Source organism: Hemitrygon akajei, chromosome 24, assembly GCF_048418815.1.
Source record: "Hemitrygon akajei chromosome 24, sHemAka1.3, whole genome shotgun sequence".
Classification (NCBI taxonomy): Eukaryota; Metazoa; Chordata; class Chondrichthyes; order Myliobatiformes; family Dasyatidae; genus Hemitrygon; species Hemitrygon akajei.
The window spans coordinates 18,945,525-18,966,424 of record NC_133147.1 but is presented as its reverse complement, the minus strand read 5'-3'; the positions used below and the strand labels follow the sequence as shown (position 1 = coordinate 18,966,424).

Sequence of the window (20,900 nt, the reverse complement as noted above, 5' to 3'; positions counted from 1 at the left end):
AAGTGGTTTGTCACTGCCTTCTTCTGGGCAGTGTCTTTACAAGACGGGTGACCCCCAGCCATGATCAATACTCTCCGGAGGTTGCCTGCCCTCCGTAACTGGCCACATAACCAGGACTTGCGATATGCACCGGCTGCTCAAACGACCATCCACCACGCGCTCCCAAGGTTTCACATGACCCTGATCAGGTGGGGGGAGGCGGAGCTAAGCAGATGCTACGCCTTGCCCAAGGCTAGCAGAGAGAAAGAGTGCCTTACACGCCCTTTGAATGAGACATAGCTCCACCCCGCCACCCATTTCACACTATAAATATATATACTAGATTTCTGACTAACCATTTATCCCAAAAAAGGGGGTGAATTTTAAACTGACTTAAATTACTTTGCTGCATTCAATGGCACTTGTGGACAGCGGGCGTGTGTAGGTTGAGGAGGGGCGGGGTGGCGGGCGTCTGGTGCAGTCTCATGGTAAAGAAGCTCTAATTGAATCCTTGACGATTTGATTCAATTAGCTCCCGGATCAGCCGCAGTGATGGCCGGCTTCGTGGCTGTGGACTCTCTTTAGCGAACTTCAGTTCTGAATGTTATTTGCACAACTGTTCTCTGTACGTTGGCGTGTTTGATGGTCTTTCTTTTTGAAATCGGTTCTGTTGGGTCTCTTTGTTTTGAGGCTGCCCGTAAGGAGACGGATCTCAGAGCTGTCTATAGTAAACATCCTTTGGCAATAGATGTACTTTGAACCTCGAATTGTTGTTTCCTTAGAGTCACTAGCTGCGTTCACGCCAAGAATCGTAAAATTACAAAATATCGAGACATTAACAATTACAATTAACAATTGTGGTCCATCCAGAATTGTAACATGATTAAGTTACTGTGACGAGGTCATATCGCTTCGGCAACAATGTAAGTACTCAATGCACCAGAGGTTTGCTTAATTAGTCACAGATACATGACTTAGTACTCGGGGGGAAGATTCCACACAGTCAGAATTAGAATCAGAATCAGGTTTATTATCACCAACATGTGACGTGAAATTTGTTAACCTAGCAGCAGCAGTTCAATGCAATACATAATATAGAATAATAATAATAATAATAATAATAATAATAAACAAGTAAATCAATATTGAATAGATTTAAAAATCATGCAAAAAACAGAAATAATATATATTTAAAAAGTGAGGTAGGGTCCAAGAGTTCAATGTCTATTTAGGAATCTGATGGCAGAGGAGAAGAAGCTGTTCCTGAATCGCTGAGTGTGTGCCTTCAGGCTTCTGTACCTCCTACCTGATGGTAACAGTGAGAAAAGGGCATGTCCTGGGTGCTGGAGGTCCTTAATGATGGACGCTGCCTTTCTGAGACACCTTCTGAGACATCCTTGAAGATGTCCTGGGTACTTTGTAGGTTAGTACCCAAGATGGAGCCGACTAAATTTACAACCCTCTGCAGCTTCTTTCGGTGAACCGCCTTGGCTCTGTGCCATCAGCTGATTCTTGTGAAACCAGGTTTCCAGCGTTCCCTCATGATGCTTTGGGCTTCAATCAATGAGAATTCTGGACATTTATTTGCCTGTGTTTTGAACAGCAAGGAATTGCTGGATATTGTCAAAGAAGTACAAAGCTGAAACAAAAATTATAAACACTGTGGATCAAAAATTGTCAGGAAGGCAAAGTAGAATTAACACAATTGTGATAAACATTCTCTGGGAATGCTAATCCATATTAATTATATCACCTACCTATCATCTCACCCTGATACACCTCCTCCTTCCCTTTCTCCCATGGTCCACTCTCCTCTCCTATCAGATTCCTTCTTCTCCAAAGCAACACACACAAAATGGTGGAGGAGCTCAGCAGGTCAGGCAGCATCTGTGGAGAAGAGTGAACAATCGAGGTTTTGGGCTGAGACCCTTCCTCAGGATTTCCTTCTCTTTCAGCCCTTTACCTCCCAGCTTCTCACTTCATCCCCCACTCCCCCGTCCACCGAGCTTATACTTCTTCCCCTCTCGCCACCTCCCACGTTCTTATTCCGACTCCCTCCCACTTCCTTTCCAAGCCAGATAAAGGGCCTTGGCCTGAAATGTCAACTATTTATTCCCTTCCATAGACGCTGCCCACCCTGCTGAGCCCCTCCAGTGTTTTGTGTGTGTTGCTCTGGATTTCCAGCATTGGCAGAATCTCTCGTGTTTCTGTGCACTAATTTATATTTTGGTTTTCAAAGCTTACTGATCTTAAAATTTACAAAACTCAATCATTACTGAAGTTAACATCATCATTGATTTTGTAGTCATATGCACAAGTGCGTGAACACAGATGTAATGAGAAAGGCTAATTGTAATAGCATCGAAGAATTAGAAATAGAGCATTCACAAGAGAAACATAAATTGTATATAAATTACACAAAATTATTTATGTACTTATTTAAAGATACAGCTCAGTGATGGACCCTTCCTTCTCAACAGGTCCAACCTCCCAATTACACGCACTTCACCAACTAACCTGTGCATATTCGGAATTATATTGTAAATCAGATTATACAGGAACAAATGCAATGAGGACAAATAATAGCACGTCCATTGTAGTGCAATGTGGTAAAAAGTGCCCAGTTTGATTGCCTGGAGTAGTCCAGTTACTCAGCTGCCTCACCATGCCAAAGATCCTGAGCCTGTGTCCCTTCCATGAGCATTTCCACGTTTACCCTGTGACCGCACGGTTTCCCAGGAGCTCCCCTCGACACCTCAACATCTCAAAGATGGGCGGGCTAGCAAGTTAATTCTTCCCTCCTGCCCGATACGCCGCTGGCATTTTGGGCAGCAAAGTAAATCCTCCATCTCTGTCAGTGTTCAGGGCTTCCTTCATCGTGTCAGTAGCTTCCTCCCGGTTTTCACTACTGTCAGTCACGCAAGTCCCGGCTGGAGACTCAGGAATACCGTCGCACTCAGATGTAGAAGAATTCTTCATCGATGTTTATTGTTTTGCCAGTCAGGGTTGTTAGCCATGAGCTGAACCCCCCCCCAAACCTGAAGGACAATTGGACCACTCTTAGTCTGACCTCTACCCTTTGACCTGTTTGGCATGGGTGACCCTACCAAGAGCCAAAGCACAAGGCCCCGACTCCAGCCCGTTAAGTTTTGAAATTCCAAAACATAAAACTAATCAGAAGAAAAGCACCCAGCTGGGGATAACTTGTGTACGCGGTTTGTTTTACTTTAGTGAGGTGCTTACTCATGACGAGGCAGTGTAATGCCGTACATTCACGTAGTTTTACATAAAACCTGCAATGAATTATGTAAACAGCAAAGAATGCTTAATCAAACGATATATTGACAATATTACCCAAATATTAAATACACTACACTCGACCCAGCTGAGCTATAAACTCTAACTCGATATAGAATACATCTCAGTTCGGGGTTAGGGTTAGGAGAGTTGTCACTCTGCTCGGCAGGTAATACTTGTGGCTGTCAAACAACCTCGGGTTCTGGGATCTCCTCCGTGGTGATTGTAGGAGTTGAATCTGGGACTGCAGGAAGTGGTTCTGACAGCTCCCGACACCTTTCTTCTCTCAGGTGCTCTTGGCATCTTCTGGACGTGTCGGCATTCTGAATTTTGCATGCTAAGCTGCTCAATCTGCTGATCTATCCCAGGCTACGAGATGAAGCTTCAAGCCAGTGCTTTCTTTCGACCGGTGTGTAGCTCCTCCAGCACTTTAGCTCTCAGTTTGGCCAGTACAACAACTCTCAATCTCCACAACCTCCATCAAGGGCAAGTTCATCCAGTGTGGTAAAATTGAGGGATCTGGAATTTCTGCTGCACATTCCAGACACTTTGGGTTACCATGTAGACCTGAGACAGGTATGAGATCTTTTCTGGTTTCTCTTGGGATCATCTCTGCCATAATAGGAAGAGTTTCCATTTGCATTAGGGAGAATACGTCAAGGGGAGTCTCCCCTTCTGTAAATTTTTCAGGCACTTCCTTTTCCAAGGGTAAGCAGGACGATCCACCCATGATCGGGTGCCCTCTTGAATTCGGTCTTGTAGTTGTGTCCTCCTAGAAACAGAGGCCACCTCTGCATTCGTGCTGCTGCTGTTAGCAGAACACCTTTCTGTGGTTGAATGTAGACTCTACTGATTGATGAACAGTAATGAGGGTGAACTCTCCCATTCAACAACTGGTTGAAACATTTTCCACCCCAAACTAGGCTCAAGGCCTCTCTGTCAATCAGCAAGTAATTTTTCTCTGCAGTGGTAAGAGAATGTAACGCAAAGGCTATGGCGTTCTCTTCCGTCATTGATAATATGCGACATGACCTCACCCGTACTGAAAGGTCACAGGCAAGCTTCACTGGACAATGTGGATCATAATGTACATTATCTGATGTCACAATTTCCATTGTCTTTTGGAAAGCCACCTCACAATGCTTTGTCCATTGCTATTTCTTTCTAATCTGTAGTAATGAGTTCAAGGCATGGAGCCAGGTTTGAGTAGGAACCAAGTATAGTAATTGACAAGTCCTAAAAAGGACCACAACGGTGACATGTCCTTCAGCCTTGGGGCATCTACTGCTCGATCTTTCTCAGCACACACGTGTAAAACTTGTGTGTCAATGGTGTGACCGCAGTAAGTGATAGTTGGTTTAAAGAATTCACACTTGTTGCATTGTGCTCTAAGCCCATAATCTTCTAATTTTTCTAGCTCTGTCTTGAGCTTTTGGAGATGATCCTTGTCATCCTTACTGGCAACAATGATGTCATCCAGGTAACATTGACAGCCTCGTAGCACCTGGTCCATAGCTTTCTGCCAGAGTGCGGATGCAGATGTTACTCCAAAACTAAGCCTACTTTAGTGATAAAGCCCTTTGCGAGTGTTTATGGTGAGAAACACTTTGGACTCTTCTTCCATCTCCATCTGTAGGTAGGTTTTCTATCTGTAGCTAAATCTGCTTTGCTGAAGCATTTCCCTCCAGAAAGGTTTGCAAAGATATCCTCTATCTTGTGCAGAGGGTATCGATCAAGTTTCAGTACTGGGATGATGGTGACCTTAAACTCACCACAGATCTTGACAGAGCCATTCTTCTTAACTACCGGGAACCACTAGTGTTGTCCATAGGTTCCACACAACCTTGGAAAGAACTCCTTCAGCCTTCACGTAATCCAGCTCACTGGCTACTTTATCACAGGATGGTTTAACTAACTGGATGGGCTTTGTAAAACTTGGATGTTGCATTTTCATTTAACATTATTTTCCCCCTGATATGTTAGAGTTTTCCCGTACCATCCTTGAACACTGCTGTGGCATCTTTCAGTACCTTTCTGAATTCGCTTTCAGTTGACTCTGTTGCAGGGGATGTGGCATTCAAATGGTGGATGGATCTCCAAATCAAGTTGTAGTTGTCTCAGCCAATCACATCCTCCTACTTTTAGCACAAACATGCCCAATATGGCTTGTTGGTTGTTATATTTCACTGTTGCAAATGTCATTCTTACAGTAATTATTTTTTCTCTGTTATAACTTCTCAGTTGGATATCTGCAGGCTTCAGGTTAGTATCTTTGAAATGCCATTCAAATTCATTTTGTGGAATAACTGAAACAATGCTCTGACAATCTGTTCAATTCATCTTGGTACACTGAAAAGTACTCGCCTTCCTTGTGATTCCACTTATGAAACCTAAAATGCTCTGCAGTCAACAATGGTTTTGGTTCTAGGTGTTCTTGCATTCTGTTCATGATATCAGCAAAGCTCATTTCGGCTGGTTTGGCTAGAGCCGTCAAACTTTGAAGCAAATTATATGCCTTTCCACCAATGCACACAGAAAAATTGGCAGTCACTTTTCATTGGCTATTTCTTTTGCTTCAAAATGCTGCTGAATACACTCAGTATACAATATCCAGTTATCTTTTGTGTGATCAAATGTTTATCTTTCCAATATAGCCAGAAAACTTTGAATTTTTTAATGATGATTACCATGTTTATGAGTCTATGAATTTTACCTGTTTTCTTTCTTTTTAAAATGCTTCCGTCTCTGTCCCCTTTTGAAGAGACACGTGCTGCATTTTTAAAAGCTCAACTATTTTTCTCCTCTCGCAAAGAAAGCATCTTGAGCTTTTTCAAAACTTGATCGTCTTTCTGAACTTCAACAGGTAGGTAGTTAGCTAGGATTTATTTTAAAACTTCCACATCACCACTGTTACGTTTTGTAACTCCAAAACTTAAAGCCAATTGAATGAAAAGTACAGAGCCAGGGATAACTCGGGTACATAGTTTGTTTTACTTTAGTGAGGCATGCATTTATGACGTGGTGGTGTAATGACATATGCCATTCGCATACATATAGAACCATAGAACACTACAGCACAGAAAAGCAGGCCATTCAGCCCTTCTAGTCTGTGCCAAAACTGTATTCCGCTAGTCCTATTGACCTGCACCCAATCCATAACCCTCCAGACCTCTCCCATCCGTGTATCTATCCAATTTATTCTTAAAACTTAGGAGTGAGCCTGCATTTACCACATCACATGGCAGCTTGTTCCACACTCCCACCACTCTCTGAGTGAAGAGGTTCCCCCTAATGTTCCCCCTAAACCTTTCCCCTTTCACCCTAAAGCCACGTCCTCTCGTATATATCTCTCCTAATCTAAGTGGAAAGAACCTACTTGCATTTATTCTGTCTATACCCCTCAAAATTTTGTAAACCTCTATCAAATCCCCCCTCATTCTTCTACGCTCCAAGAAATAAAGTCCTAACCTGTTTAATCTTCCTCTGTAACTCAACTCCTGAAGACCCAGCAACATCCTAGTAAATCTTTACACTCTTTCAATCTTACTGATATCTTTCCTATAGTTAGGTGACCAGAGCTGCACACAATACTCCAAATTTGGCCTCACCAATGTCTCATACAGTGGCGCGTGGTTAGGGTGTTCGACTAGCGACCTGAAGGTCGTGAGTTCGAGCCCAGCCGAGGCAGCGTGTTGTGTCCTTGAGCAAGGCACTTAACCACACAATGCTCCAGTCCACCCAGCTGAAAAATGGGTACCAGCAAAAAAATGCTGGGGGTCAACCTCGTGATAGACTGGTGTCCTTTCCAGTCTATTTAACAACCACACTCGGGGGGCGGGGAGTGGGGGGAAGTCTCGTACTCAGTCGCTTCATACCACGGCATAAGCACAAAGGCTCAGGACAGGACTTTGACTTTGAATGTCTTATACAACCTCACCATAACATCCCAACTGTAAACAACAAAGAATGCTTAATCAAAAAATATATTTACAGCATTACCCAAACATTACTGTATTACAGCATAGCCAGATTTCTGGGTCATTGAGACAGACAAGTGTTCAAAGCAGGACAAGGTTGTGGTCTTCTTGGAGAAGTAAGTTAATGTAAAACACCTCTTGTGCTAGAATCCACAAGCAGTTGCTGAGTGTGGGGAGAATACAAAAACGGGATTGATACAGAATTAATTTAAGTGGCTGGTTGACGGTCAGCAGGACCCGATGGGCCAAAGAGCCTGATTCCATGCCACACCTCTCCCTGACTCTTTGAGCGTGTTTTTTAACTTTTACAAGCAATGGGATCTGAAAATTGACGGAAGAAAATTTGCCATTTTCCTTGACCCTCCAATTTTCAGCATCACGCTGCCCAACGTTTTCAAGTAGAAAACGAAAAATGTCAGGGGGAAAAAAAACAGGCATCATTCCCGTTCCTTTAACTAATAAAGTGCACATATGAACAAGGTCTCAGCCTGACACCATCTTCAACATTGTAACTTTAGTTTGCTGGAAGGGGAAGAGACTGGCCTGGTCAGTGGATTCCTGGCCCCTGAGGCAAGGCGGCACTCGCTGGCTCTGCAAGGTGGCCCAGGAACTGATTTCCATTCCCATCCCAACTTGGCCGAGCCCACGAGGAAGTTACTTGATTTTCTCTTCAGCTTTTTCAGTTCTCAAACCCTCCGCATGTGACGACCTTAGTGTGCCTTTTTGCAAAGACGTTTCCAGCTAGCTTTCTAATTGTAATTGCCTTGCACTTGATAATACTTGCTTCAATTATTAACCAGTCCCAATTCATTTAGTAAATGCAGCTCCAGGGAATGTTGGTTCGTCTTAGTATATCATAAACGTGAGAAACCTCAAGAGGATCACAACCTATCATTGGGTCTGGAGATTTGCGTACCTCAATATCCTGGAGAGCTATGTTGGCTGGAGTCGGGGCTTTATATGCTTTGTCACTCGCCAAAAAGGTCAAAGGGTAGAGGACAGACTATGACCTGTCCACCGGTCCTCCAGGTTTAGGGGGTTCAGCTCAGGGCTAGCAACCCTGACTGGTCAAATAAATTGTTACAGCAACAAAAATGAAGAATCCTTCGACATCTTGGTGTGATGGTATCCCTGAGTCTCCACCCGGGAATTCTGTGACTGAGAGGAGCGAGAACTGAGAGGAAGCAACTGACGTGATGAAGGAAGCCTTGAACACCGCCAGAGATGGAGGACCTTCACTGCTGCCTAAAAGCCAGCGATGTAACGGGCAGCAAGTAAACATGAGAAAGTCTGGAGGCACTGGAAATCCAGAGCAACACACACAAAACGCTGGAGGAACTCAGCAGGTCAGGCAACGTCTATGGAAATGAATAAACCATTTCGAGTCGAGATTCTTCTTTATTTTAGCGTATCTTTTTGCGTACTGTGAACTAATCCCAGTTACTTTGGTTTGTCTCTCCCTTTCCTGGGGTTAATCTACAGTCTGGCAATTGAGTGGAAAGTTAAAAACAACACAGATAAGATATCTGCTCTATTTGCAGGAACTTGCATTCCTGCTGGTCACTGAATGTGCTCTTTAAACGGAAACAAAAAAGACAAATCCTTGGGATGGGGAAAGATTTAGGCTGATTACAATGCGTGAGCAACGTTACAAGTGTAATGGGAAGAACTGCTCTGATTGCTAAAAAAAAACCAAATTGCCGACTTAGCGTTCACAATGACACCAACAGTTTTGACATTGCAACAGAAAATATCCTTCCAATCACAAACTTCGTTGGCTGAAGAGGGCTGGATGACTTCACCTTTCTGTTTCACACCTAGTGACTCATAGAACTTAGAACATTAGAGCCCAGTATAGGCCCTTTGGCCCACAATGTTGTGCCATCCTTTTAGAGTCATAGAAAACTACAGCACAGAAACAGGCCCTTCAGCCCATCTAGTCTGTACCAATCCATTTTGTTATGTATTGCCGCTTCAAAACATGAAACTAAATCAAAGGAAGATTCGGGAGTCCAAAAGTGTGTGTCTAACTTCGAGTTTATTTAAGCGAGGCAGGCACATAACACGTGGTAGCAAGATGACATGTGCAAATTAAAGTATTTTCACAGATAACTTGCAATGAATTATTTGAACAATCAAGAATACTTAGCCAACAACATGTTTACAAAATTACAGGCAGCACGGTCGCGTAGTGGTTAGCACAACGCTATACGGTACAGGCAACCTGCATTCATTGTCTACCACTGCCTGTAAGGAGTTTCTACATCTTCCCCATGGCCGCATAGGTTTCTTCTGGGTGCCCCGGTTTCCTCCCACAGTCCAAAGATGCACCGGTTGGTACGTTAATCCGTCATTGTAATTTGTCCCGCGATTAGGCTCGGGTTAAATTGGGAGACTGCTGGTCAGTGTGGCTCCAAGGGCAGAATCTCAATAAATAAATATTACTCAAATATTACTTAAATGTTAAATCACAGCACATTTAAACTGCATCAGGACCATGCCCCTCCCAAGCATGTACCTATCCAACCTATTCCAACTCTAACCTACTCTAAGAGCAATCTAACCCCTCCCTATTGCATAACCCTCCATTATATCATAAAGATGACCTTTTTTTCTGGATCCTGCAGCCAATAATTGAATAGCTATGGTATTTGATGGATGTGCGCATAAATTTGTAAAGAACTATATGCCAAATTCTGGAGAGGATGTTTTTGTGAGAGCGATCTTGACTTCAAAGTTCAAAGTAATTTTTATTATCAAAGTATATATCACCATATACAACCCTGAGGTTTATTTTCCTGCGGGCATACTCAGCAGATCTATAGAATAGTAACTATAACAGGATCAATGAAAGGTGCAGAAGACAACAAACTGTGCAAATGCAAATATAAATAAATAGCAATAAATAATGAGAACATGAGGTAAAGAGTCCTTACAGTGAGATCATTGGCTGTGGGAACATCTCAATGGATGGGCAAGTGAGTGTGGTTGTCCCCTTTTGTTCCAGAGCCTGATGGTTGAGGGGTAGTAACTGTTCCTGAGCCTGGTGGTGCGAGTCCTGAGGCCTCGATACCTACCTGATGGCAGCAGCGAGAAAAGAGCGTGGGCTGGATGGTGGGGATCTCTGATGATGGATGCTGCTTTCCTATGAGAGCATTTCACGTAGATGTGCTCAATGGTTGGGCTTCACCCGTGAGGTACAGGGCCAAATTCACTACCTTTTGTGGGATTTTCCTATTAAAAGCATTTGTGTTTCCATACCAGGCCAAGATGCAACCAGTCGATACACTCTCCACTACGCACCTAGAGAAGCTTATCTAAGTTTTTAATGACTTGCCAAATCTCGGCAGACTCCAGAGGAAGTAGAGGTGCTGCCATGCTTTCTCTGCAATTGCATTTACATGCTGGGTCTAGGACAGGTCTTCTGAAATAATAACACCTAGGAATTTAAAAGTTGCTAACCATGTCCACTTCTGATCCTCTGATGAGCACTGGCTCATGGACCTCTGGTCTCCTTCTCCTGAAGTCTACAGTCAGTTCCTTGGTCTTGCTGACATTGAGTGAAAGATTGTTGTTATGACACAACTCAGCCACGTCTTCGGTCTCCTTTCCGTATGCTGATTCAACACCACCTCTATAGGAGATGAAAGCTGTCACACCAAAGTATTAAGAAACGCAGCTAAATCGAGGGGCAGCTTATTGGCGTAGGAACCCAGTTATCATCCGAGCTAAAATGGAAGGTGTTCGAAATAAAGTGTAAGAATGGAAATTAGGAGCATAATGGTCTTATGATGTCCAATAGCACTTTCCAGCAATAAAGTGTTTTTGAAGTACAGCTACTGTTGTGATACAGTGCAGGCCAGCCATCAACTGAGAAGAGAAACAGCATTTTGTCTCTAACCTACGTTCAAGGCATTAACCTCCTTCTTTTGTCTCAGCTGCTGATGGAACTGGTGTGCGACCTCAACATTTTCTGGTCCTTTCGCAGCTTCCCGGCAATTGCACTTCACTTTTACAGCTGCGCTCGTACAAAATATTGTAGCTGCCAGGGTGACCTAGAATCTATCCCTCCTGAATATTCTGAAGCATGATTATGATTCTGTGAAGGCATTACTACTTACCCTCCCCCACCATTATTTTCACAGTGCCCACAGTCTTGCTTTTAATTGGATAAATGCTAATCCAATCATAATCAATGTTGTAGCAAGGTTGGCTGTTGACATCAATATCAGGACCAGCAATCTTTTCATTTCAATCCCACTGAAACCTCAACTTTTATTTTAAAAGCAACAGTTGCAAGGCGATTGCCATGGTGATTTGAGGGAGGAATTACAAACGATTGCTGTCAATTGAGAGAAAGGAGCAACTGTTCATGTGAAGGGAAGGCCCTGGTCAGAAAATCTATGCTGCACAGAACTTGCTGAGGAAATGCAAAACAATGGGTGATGAAAATCCATCAGAAATCGGGGCTCTTAATGAGAAAAGCTCCAACACTACCCCACTGCAACCCAGAGTTCACAGCCCTGCAACATTCGACTCCGGGCATTTTGGAAACAGGTAAATCTCCTTTACTCCTCTTGTTATGATCTGGATGCGCTGTCTGAGAGGACGGAGGAAGCAGGAACAACAGCATATTTCACAAAGGAATTGGTTGTGTAAAAAGGGGTACAGAAAGAAAGGGCTCTGCGGGATGGGATAACTTCGATGACTCTTAAAGAAGGTACATAAAGCGCTGAACGGCTGTCAAGTCAAGTCGAGTTTATTGTCAGTGAGATACAGGTGCAATGGAAAAAAAGAACTTGCCTTCCGCAGCACCAGAGGCACGTAGATGTAGACGACACTCAGATTAGAATATATAGTACGTAAATTATTGCCAGACTGTGAAGGAATAAAGATTTGTGCCAAAAAAACAAGACGTTATTGTGAAACGAGGCAAGTCCATGCTTGTGTGAGGAGTGGTCTGTGACTTTTCCATTCCATTTTGTGATTCCCTGCCATACCAAAGGCACTGAGGAATGTTGGGGTTCTTTTTAGCAAGGAGTCTAAGCTGAGTGTGAAACAAGAATGTTAGCTCCACGTTGGACTGAAAGTGTCCTCAGAATATTCTAGACCTATTCTAGTGCATTTACTGATTATCTGCTACTGGAGTCTATTGACTTGCTTTTTTTCGTCATACCAACAGATATTTGTTGGGCGCAATCTGTTAAAGAGAATGGGTCCTGCCCAATTCTGAAGGGAAGACTCTTCAGGAAAATTAGCTTGAGCTGTTCAAAGCTCCAGGGGTGCAAGTTCATAGCTCCTTGAAGGTGGCTACGCAGGTCGATAGGGTGGTTAAGAAGGCTCATGGAATGCTTGCTTTTGAGTTCAAAAGTCAAGAGGTTACGTTGTAACTTTACAAAGCTCTGGTTAGGCCACATCTGGAGTATTGCGTACAGTTCTGGTCGCCCCACAATAGGAAGGATGGTTGAGGCTTTGGAGAGGGTGCAGAAGGGGTTTACCAGGATTCTGCCTGGTTTAGAGGGCATATGCTATCACGAGAGGCTGGACAAACTTGGGTTGTTTTCTCTGGAGCGGGCAGAGGCTGAGGGGAGATCTGATAAATGTTTACAAGATTATGAGAGGTGCAGATAGAGTGGACGTAGAGTAGCTGTTTCCCAGGGTTGAAATATCTAATACCAGAGGGGGTAGGTTCAAGGGGGATGTGAGGGGAACACAGATAGTGGTGGATGCCTGGTCTGGTGGTAGGGGCAAACACATCAGAGGTTTTTAAGAGATGTTTGGATAGGCACATGGACGTAAGGAAGATGGAAGGATATGAACATGGTGTAGGTAGGAAGGATTAGTGTTTGTGTGTTTTTGAATTGCTTTTTACCTGGTTCAGAACACCATTCTGGGCCAAATAGCCTGTTCCTGTGCTGTACTGTTCTGTGTTCTAAGCTCCTATGGAGTTCAGGACAGGCATCCAGCAGGGAGAACAGATGAGAGGCTATGCTTTCAATACCTGGAAAAAGAAAGTTTGCAAAAAAGTATTTTACTTCACCTGAGCTTTTCCAATTAGCAGAATTTGTTGCCGATTTTTCAGGTTCAAGTGGATTTTAAGGGTTCTTCTGAATTAATTGTCATAGAGCACACAGAAAGGACCAAGCAGCCATTCACTTATCCCAAGGGTTGGGGATGAAGTTGATGAGTGGTAGACAGATTACTATGAAATGAGCCAACGGAAGATTGTGAGAAGTATTAGGCCTGAGGTACTTAGACTGTAAGACATAGGAGCAGAATTAGGCCATTTGGCCCATCGAGTCTACCTAGCCTTTTCTTCATGGCTGATCCATTTCCCTCTCAACCCCATTCTCCTACATATTTCCTGTAATCTTTCACACCCTGTCTAATCAAGAAGCTACCAACCTCTGCCTTAAATACACCCAATGGCCTGGTCTCCACGGCCACTTGTTGAATAAGCTCTTGCTGTAGCTGAATATGTGCAAAGCAGCACTTTTTGAATGGATTGTCTGTCCTTGAGATTGGAAAATACGGTCTACAAAGTTGCCAGAACCGTCCTATTTGCCGTCTGACTTTTAAAATAGGTTTGTCGTAACTTCATCGTCATTATCATTATGCGCCGTGTCGTATGACCTCGGTGATCATGGTCTTTCCATGACCATGATTGTTATTGGCAAATTTTTCTACAAAAGTGGCTTCCCGTTGCCTTCTTCTGGGCAGTGTCTTTACAAGCCATTATCAATACTCTTCAGAGATTGTCTGCCTGGCGTCAGTGGTCGCACAACCAGGACTTGTGATGTCCACCACCTGCTCGGGGGGACCCTGATCGGGGGGGAAAGGGCTAAGCAGGTGCTACCCCTTGCCCAAGGGTGACCTGCAGGCTAGCGGAGGGGGGGAGCATCATGCATCTCCTCTGGCAAAGACATATCTCCACCCCGCTACCCATTTTAGAAACTGGCCCATTATTCAAAGAAATGGGGCAGGAAGATTAAAATTTTAGCTTCAGAAGGTAAAGGCCACTCTTGAAAGTCTTTGGAGCCCTCCGTCATAAATTTGAGACAGATAAAGAGGCTGAGAAGAACGATTGTTTATCCAAACACCGGCAGATTATCAAAAAAAAAAAATGCTGGACTACGATTTGCTGACGGTTACAAGTTTGGAGCGTTTGTACCTCTGCTGGGAGCGATTGGCTCTCCAAATAGTGGCACTGCAAACTGGCGCTGCCCCGTTTGCCTCCTTTCCCCCAGGTTACTGAAGGTGGTGGCTCCAGAAGGAAATGCCTTCGCAGACTGCTACACAACTGGCATATTTTACTACCTGCAAGTCAAAATGCTGACTGGACACACATACCATCAGCCCCAGGTCACGAGGTAGGAATGGGAGCAGAAGCCCAGTGTGGATCTTACCCGTCCAAGATCAAGTTTATAATATCTCAGCCACTGGCAGAGATCAGCTAACTTAGCAGGGAGTGGAGAGGGGAATGAAATTTGGCGCTATCTGAGGTTGTATAATTTGATGCTTTTATAGATGATCTTACGCACAGAGGCTTTGTATCTGTGCCAAAGTACTTAAGACGAACTGAAACTGTTGAATCTCAGACTTCAGAGAGACAAAGTGGTAAAAGGTGTTCAAAGGGGTCAAGAGGCTCGGGAGGTTTTCGTAACAAAACTTCAAACGTGAAGTGTGAGAGTGTATTACAGAATTTCAATAAAGATGCAGAACAAAGGCAGGAAAAGGTTAGAGAAGGATGCATGCAAGGAAACAGTAAATCTATTAAAGTAAGTCAAGGGAGATGAATTCTACATCATGCACCTGCACCTTGCAGTCTTTAGCAACCCAGCTATATAAATGCGCCTAAGACTTTCGCACAACTATATAACGTAAAAATCATCTCCTTTAATTTGTTTTAATAGTTTTACTGTTGCCACAGTGTTGTGGTAATATTTTGTTTTATTGAAAAAAGAACACAAAGTTCTTGACATTTGCGAGCAGTGATAAACCTGATTCTGATACGGGTCTCCATTGTCGACTGAGAGTGGGAAGGGGGCAGGGAGAGGGGAATCATGGTTGGGAAAAGGGGAAGGGAGAGGGAAGCACCAGAGGGACATTCTGTAACGATCAATAAACCAATTGTTTGGAATCAAATGATCTTGCCTGGTGTCTCAGGGCTGGAGTGTCTCTGCACCCATGCCACCCCCCCACCCCCCACCCCGACCCTCCTCTGTTGCCTGTTCCACACTCGTCGTGCAGTGCTCCTACCTTGCCATTCCCAACATCCTTTGCTCCCATCAGATTTACATTTACGTTCACATTCATTGTTTGGGTTTTTTTTTCCTGTTTCGTGGTATCTGTGAAGAGTAAGAATTTCAGGTTGCATACTGTATACTTTCTCTGATAGAACCAAAGAACATTACAGCACAGAAACTGGCCTTTTGGCCCTTCTTGGCCGTGCCGAACCATTTTTCTGCCTAGTCCCACTGACCTGCACCTGGCCCATATCCCTCCAAACCCCTCTCATCCATGTACCTGTCCAAGTTTTTCTTAAATGTTAAAAGTGAGCCCGCATTTACAACTTCATCCGGCAGCTCATTCCACACTCCCACCGCTCTCTGTGTGAAGAAGACCCCCCCACAATGTTCCCTTTAAACTTTTCCCCCTTCACCCTTAACCCATGTCCTCTGGTTTTTTTTCTCCCCTAGCCTCAGTGGGAAAAGCCAGTGATATGAAATTGAATCATCGAACCATTGAACCAAACTCGCTCTCCGCTCCACATTGACAAATATAGTACTGTGCAAAAGTCTCAGGCACCTGGCTATATATATGTTCTGTAGAGCAGGTTGCTGGCCAACACTCTTTACACATCCTGTCTCTCATTCCTAATCAGACTGGCAGTAGACTGATCTACACCGCCAGTAAAATCGGTCCTACTCCTGTCCTAGTCTACTGATGTACCAAGGTCATGATGTTTGTCGTGGCCGCATAATTAAACATTGGAAACCTACAGAAGCAAGAAGATTAACAAAGCTTGGGATTTATACCTAACAAAATAGACCTTGATAAGTTCAAAGTTACTATGGTGGTGGAAGTAGATACATTCATCGGCATCATTGTGTGCCATGTCGTACGATGTGGGTGATTATGATCTCATGATCTTGATTGTTCTTGGCAAGTTTTTCTACAGAAGTGGCTTGCTATTGCTGCCTTCTGGGCAGTGTCTGCGAGACGGGTGACCTCAGCCATTGTCGACACACTTCAAAGATTGTCTGCCTGGCGTCAGTGGTGGCATAACCAGGACTTGTGATCTGCACCAGCTGCTCGTACGACCATCCACCACCTGCTCCCATGGCTTCACATGACCTCGATCAGGGGGCTAAGCAGGTGCTACACCTTGCCCAAGGGTGACCTGCGGGCTAGCAGAGGGAAGGAATCCCTTGCACCTCCTTTGGTAGAGACGTATCTCCACCCTGCCACCTTGTAGCTACATTAGGGACATTTAAGAGGCACTTAGATAGACACATGGATGAAAGAAAAATGCAGAGCCATGTGTGAAGGAAGGGTTGAGTTGATCTCAAACAGTTAAAACATCACAGGTCAAAGAATCCACAGTGTACTGTGTTCTAAATTTGTAAGTTTGCTGAAAACGATAATCATCAAAATAGGCCCCATTTCTGATTTAAAAGAACCCTGTGGGTCAAGTCTTTAGGCTGTTCATTTGGCATTTCTCTTTGCACCAATTTAATCCATAAAGCAAAGTTGTGTTCTATTGCTCTCTTCATTCCAGTTATTAATCTCCTCGACAAATTTGGATCTTAGTTTAGACTACAGCCACAAAGGTGAAGAAAAAACATTTGACAAAGTACCTCACTACCTGTTTGTCATCATTGCAACAACTTGATCTGACGGGCCTGAATATTATTCAAGTTTGTCGGAGGCTAATCCATGACACCTGCGTTCTTCTTCCAGAAAGAAGATGGGCTACGCCACTGGGATCCTTCTGCTTATCACTGTTGGTATTAGTGTTGGAGCAATTATGCATCTGACCCGTGGATGTAAGGCCTGTGAGATCCATAAACACACTGCAGTGGCGTCCGATGCAGCACCGTGTTCTAAAATTGGCAGGTAAGCCGCAGTGGTTCTTCATTGGAATATTGGAGAGGCATCAAAGTCAATGAGTGTCAAAGCTCTATGTGTGTCTCAGTAATCTTTTAGTGAAAAACATGATGAAGTGTCACCTTGGTTAGTTGAAAAGTCTTGGATGTGGATGTGCTTAAGTTATCTTCAGTTTCAGGGGAATTGGCATGAGAAGTGTATTGCTTAAGCCAAAGTTGTAAAACACAGTGATGTGACCTCACATTGAAATCGCACATCCATGCCTGTACCACTTGTTTACGCTCTGAATTGCCAAGCGCTACATCCTGCTAGAGAAACCGTCCCAGAACCGCGGAACACAACCACGCCATTTTATTTCTTCTGCTCTGTTTCACCGTTGAGTGAAATCATGGCCGATTTGTAAATTAACCGGCGTTGAGCCACATCACTTGGATCGCAAGTATTTCTCGGGTTTAAAAATTAATCCGTATCATCCACCATTTGCAAAGTGAGCTCAAGTCAGGTCTTGTATCCAGAAAGAAGTGTTTCTGAACTTTCCTCTGAAGAAACCTGACTTGAATGTCTAAAATGTTCAAAGTTCAAATTAAAATTTATTATCAGAGTACATGCACGTCACCACGTATAACCCTGTGATTCCTTTCTGTGGAAGCATGAAATAACAGGGTAAAGAGTCCTTACATAAGAACATAAGGAACAGGAGCAGGAGTCGGCCATCTGGCCCGTCGAGCCTGCTCCACCATTCAATAAAATCATTGCTGATCTGGCCATGGACTCATCTCCACCTACCTGCCTTTTCCCCATAACCCTTAATTCCCCTACTATGCAAAAATCTATCCAAAGTGAGATAATTGGTCATCTGCCTTGATTGATAGACGTACTTCAGTGATCCCAAAGGAAATTACAGTGTCACAGTAGCAATACAAGTGTACAGATATAAATATTAGAAGAGAAGTAGGAAGAATAAAACTTGAGTTACCACAAACAGTTTAACAGGAGGGGGTCATCACTTCCCCGGCTGTAGGTTGACTCATTACAGAGCCTAATGGCCGAGGGTAAGAATGACCTCATATAGCGCTCTTTGGAACAGTGCAGTGGTCTTAGTCTATTCCGAAAAGTGCTCCTCTGTTCAGCCAAGGTGGCATGCAGAGGGTGAGAAACATTGCCCAGAATTGCCAGGATTTTCCGTAGGGTCCTTTGTTCTACCATCAGCCTCCAGTGTGTCCAGTTTGACTCCTATAACAGAGCCGGTCTTTCTAATCGGTTTACTGTTGGCATCACCCGTGTTGATGCCATTGCCCCAGCACACCACAGCGTAGAAGATTGTACTGGCGACAACAGAGTGGTAGAACGCGTGAAGGAGAGGCCTGCAGACTCCAAAGGACCTCAGTCTCCTCAGGAAGTAGAGGCAACTCTGGCCCTTCTTGTACACAGTCTCTGTGTTGGTGCTCCCCTCAGGTCTGTCATCCAGGTGCCATAGGTGAGTTTAATGAATTTATTTACTGAGATGCAATGCAGAATGGGCCCTTCCGACCCTTTGAACCACGCCACCCAGCAACCCCCCCCCCCGATTTAACCCTAGCCTAATCACAGGACAATTTACAATGACCAATTAACATACCAACCAGGCACATTTTGGAACTCTGGGTGGTCATGGGGAGAACGTACAAACTCCTTACAGGCAGTGGCGGGAAAGTCCCCTGTTCACTGAGTAGTGTTCGAGTTTCTTACCCTCACGTGGAACTGGCACAAGGTTCTTTAGATTTCATTCAGGGTCAAGTTTTAAAATCTGATTTGGACTATACAAGATTAGAACCAGTCTGCAATGATACTCAATTTTAAATTTAACTAAATCCTACCACTTTCCATAGTTCCTAGTTCAGAGGGCATAAAAATGAATAAAATCGTAACCATACCTGTCCGGTCGATGCAAAGACCATCTCCCGTTTTAGCCCCGGGACTATAATCTGCATAAATTAATGAGGTTTAAATGGGCAAAGGGATGGCCATTGTAAACGTCTGCAGGGAGGTGTTATAATTGCTCTTCTGACATTAAGGCTGCTATTCATGTTCCCTGCCAGTGGACTAAGGAGCGAGGAAAACGTGTGTCTTTTGAAATCTGCACTTGTGTCAGGAGCAAAGAGGGCTTTACACAGCTTTGTAGGAAAAGGCAGAAAGAGGGCAGATTAATTGGATTGCTCTTTTAAGGTAATGAGTAAGCCACATTGAGACAAATGCCTCTTACTGCGCTGTAAGGTTGCTCCTTGACCTTTGCATTTCTGTGTGATTGCAGAGACGTCCTGACGTGGAACGGATCAGTGGTTGATGCGACCATCGCAGCTCTGCTCTGCATTGGGCTGGTGAACGTCCACAGTATGGGCATCGGCGGAGGGCTAATCCTCACTGTCTACAATGCATCTACTGGTTCACTTCTCGTCATTGACTGTTTCCCTCTTGTTTTGATTTTCTCATGCTATTTTTTTTAACTGAACTGATGATATATAAAAGGAGTAAAATGTAAAATGGAGGAATACGTGGGGGAAATAAAGACGGCTTTAGTTTTAACGCACACAAGATGCTGGAGGAACTCGGCCCAAAGCATCGATTGCACTTTTTTTTCCCATGGATGCTGCCTGACCTGCTGAGATCCTCCAGCGTTTTGCGAGTGTTGCCCGGATTTCCGGCATCTGCAGATTTTTCCATGTTTGAGTGTTACTTGGAGCATATTTCACTCGTATTGCTCCATTCCTTCTTCCCAAACTCAGCAGAGTTCGCTTCTGATATTGCGTGCGCTGTGAATTGTACAGTTCATGTAGCGAGGTTCATGGGAACATACAGGAGCAGGCCATTCGGCCCACAATGTTGTGCCGACCCAGCTAAAAAGCACCCAAACACTATCCTTCCTACCTCCACCGTGCCAAATATCCCTCCATCTTCCTTACATCCATGTGCCCATCCAAACATCTCTTAAAAGCCTCTAATGTATTTGCCTCTACCACCATTCCAGGCATCCACCACCCTCTGAGTGAAAAAACTTACCCCTCACATCCCCTTTGAACCTACCCCCTCTCAACTTCAATGCCCTCCGGCGTTAGACATTTCAACCCTAGGAAACAGAGGTCTGCTCTATCTGCACCTCTCACGATTTTGTAAACCTCTATCAGATCTCCCTTCAGCCTCTGGAGCTCCAAGTTCATCGAGCCTCTCCTGATGGCACGTGCTCTGGCAGTGAAGCTCTTCTGCACCCTCCCCAAAGCCTTAACATCCTTCCTATAGTGGGGAGAACAGAACTGTATGTGGCTTAACCAGACCTTTGTAAACTTACAACATAACCTCTTGACTTTTGAACTCAAAAGCAAGCATTCCATGAGCCTTCTTAACCACCCTATCGACCTGTGTAGCCACCTTCAAGGAGCTATGAACTTGCACCCCTGGAGCTTTGAACAGCTCAAGCTAATTTTCCTGAAGAGAAGAGTCTTCCCTTCAGAATTGGGCAGGACCCATTCTCTTTAACAGATTGCGCCCAACAAATATCTGTTG

At 44.2% G+C, this 20,900-nt stretch overlaps 1 protein-coding gene across 2 annotated transcripts in view; it reads left to right on the top strand.

The window, feature by feature from the left end:
- The first annotated feature begins 11,461 nt into the window (after nt 1-11,461).
- LOC140715928 (glutathione hydrolase 1 proenzyme-like) overlaps nt 11,462-20,900 on the top strand; it is a 79,771-nt gene continuing 70,332 nt past the window's right edge. The window contains exons 1-3 of one of the 2 annotated variants that reach the window (XM_073028481.1): nt 11,462-11,810; nt 17,217-17,372; nt 19,654-19,784. In XM_073028481.1, the coding sequence (XP_072884582.1) occupies nt 11,692-11,810; nt 17,217-17,372; nt 19,654-19,784 (406 nt within the window). In that variant the 5' untranslated portion in view covers nt 11,462-11,691. Of the gene's footprint in view, nt 11,811-17,216; nt 17,373-19,653; nt 19,785-20,900 lie in introns of those variants that run through there. The other variant, XM_073028482.1, reaches the window with a different exon arrangement.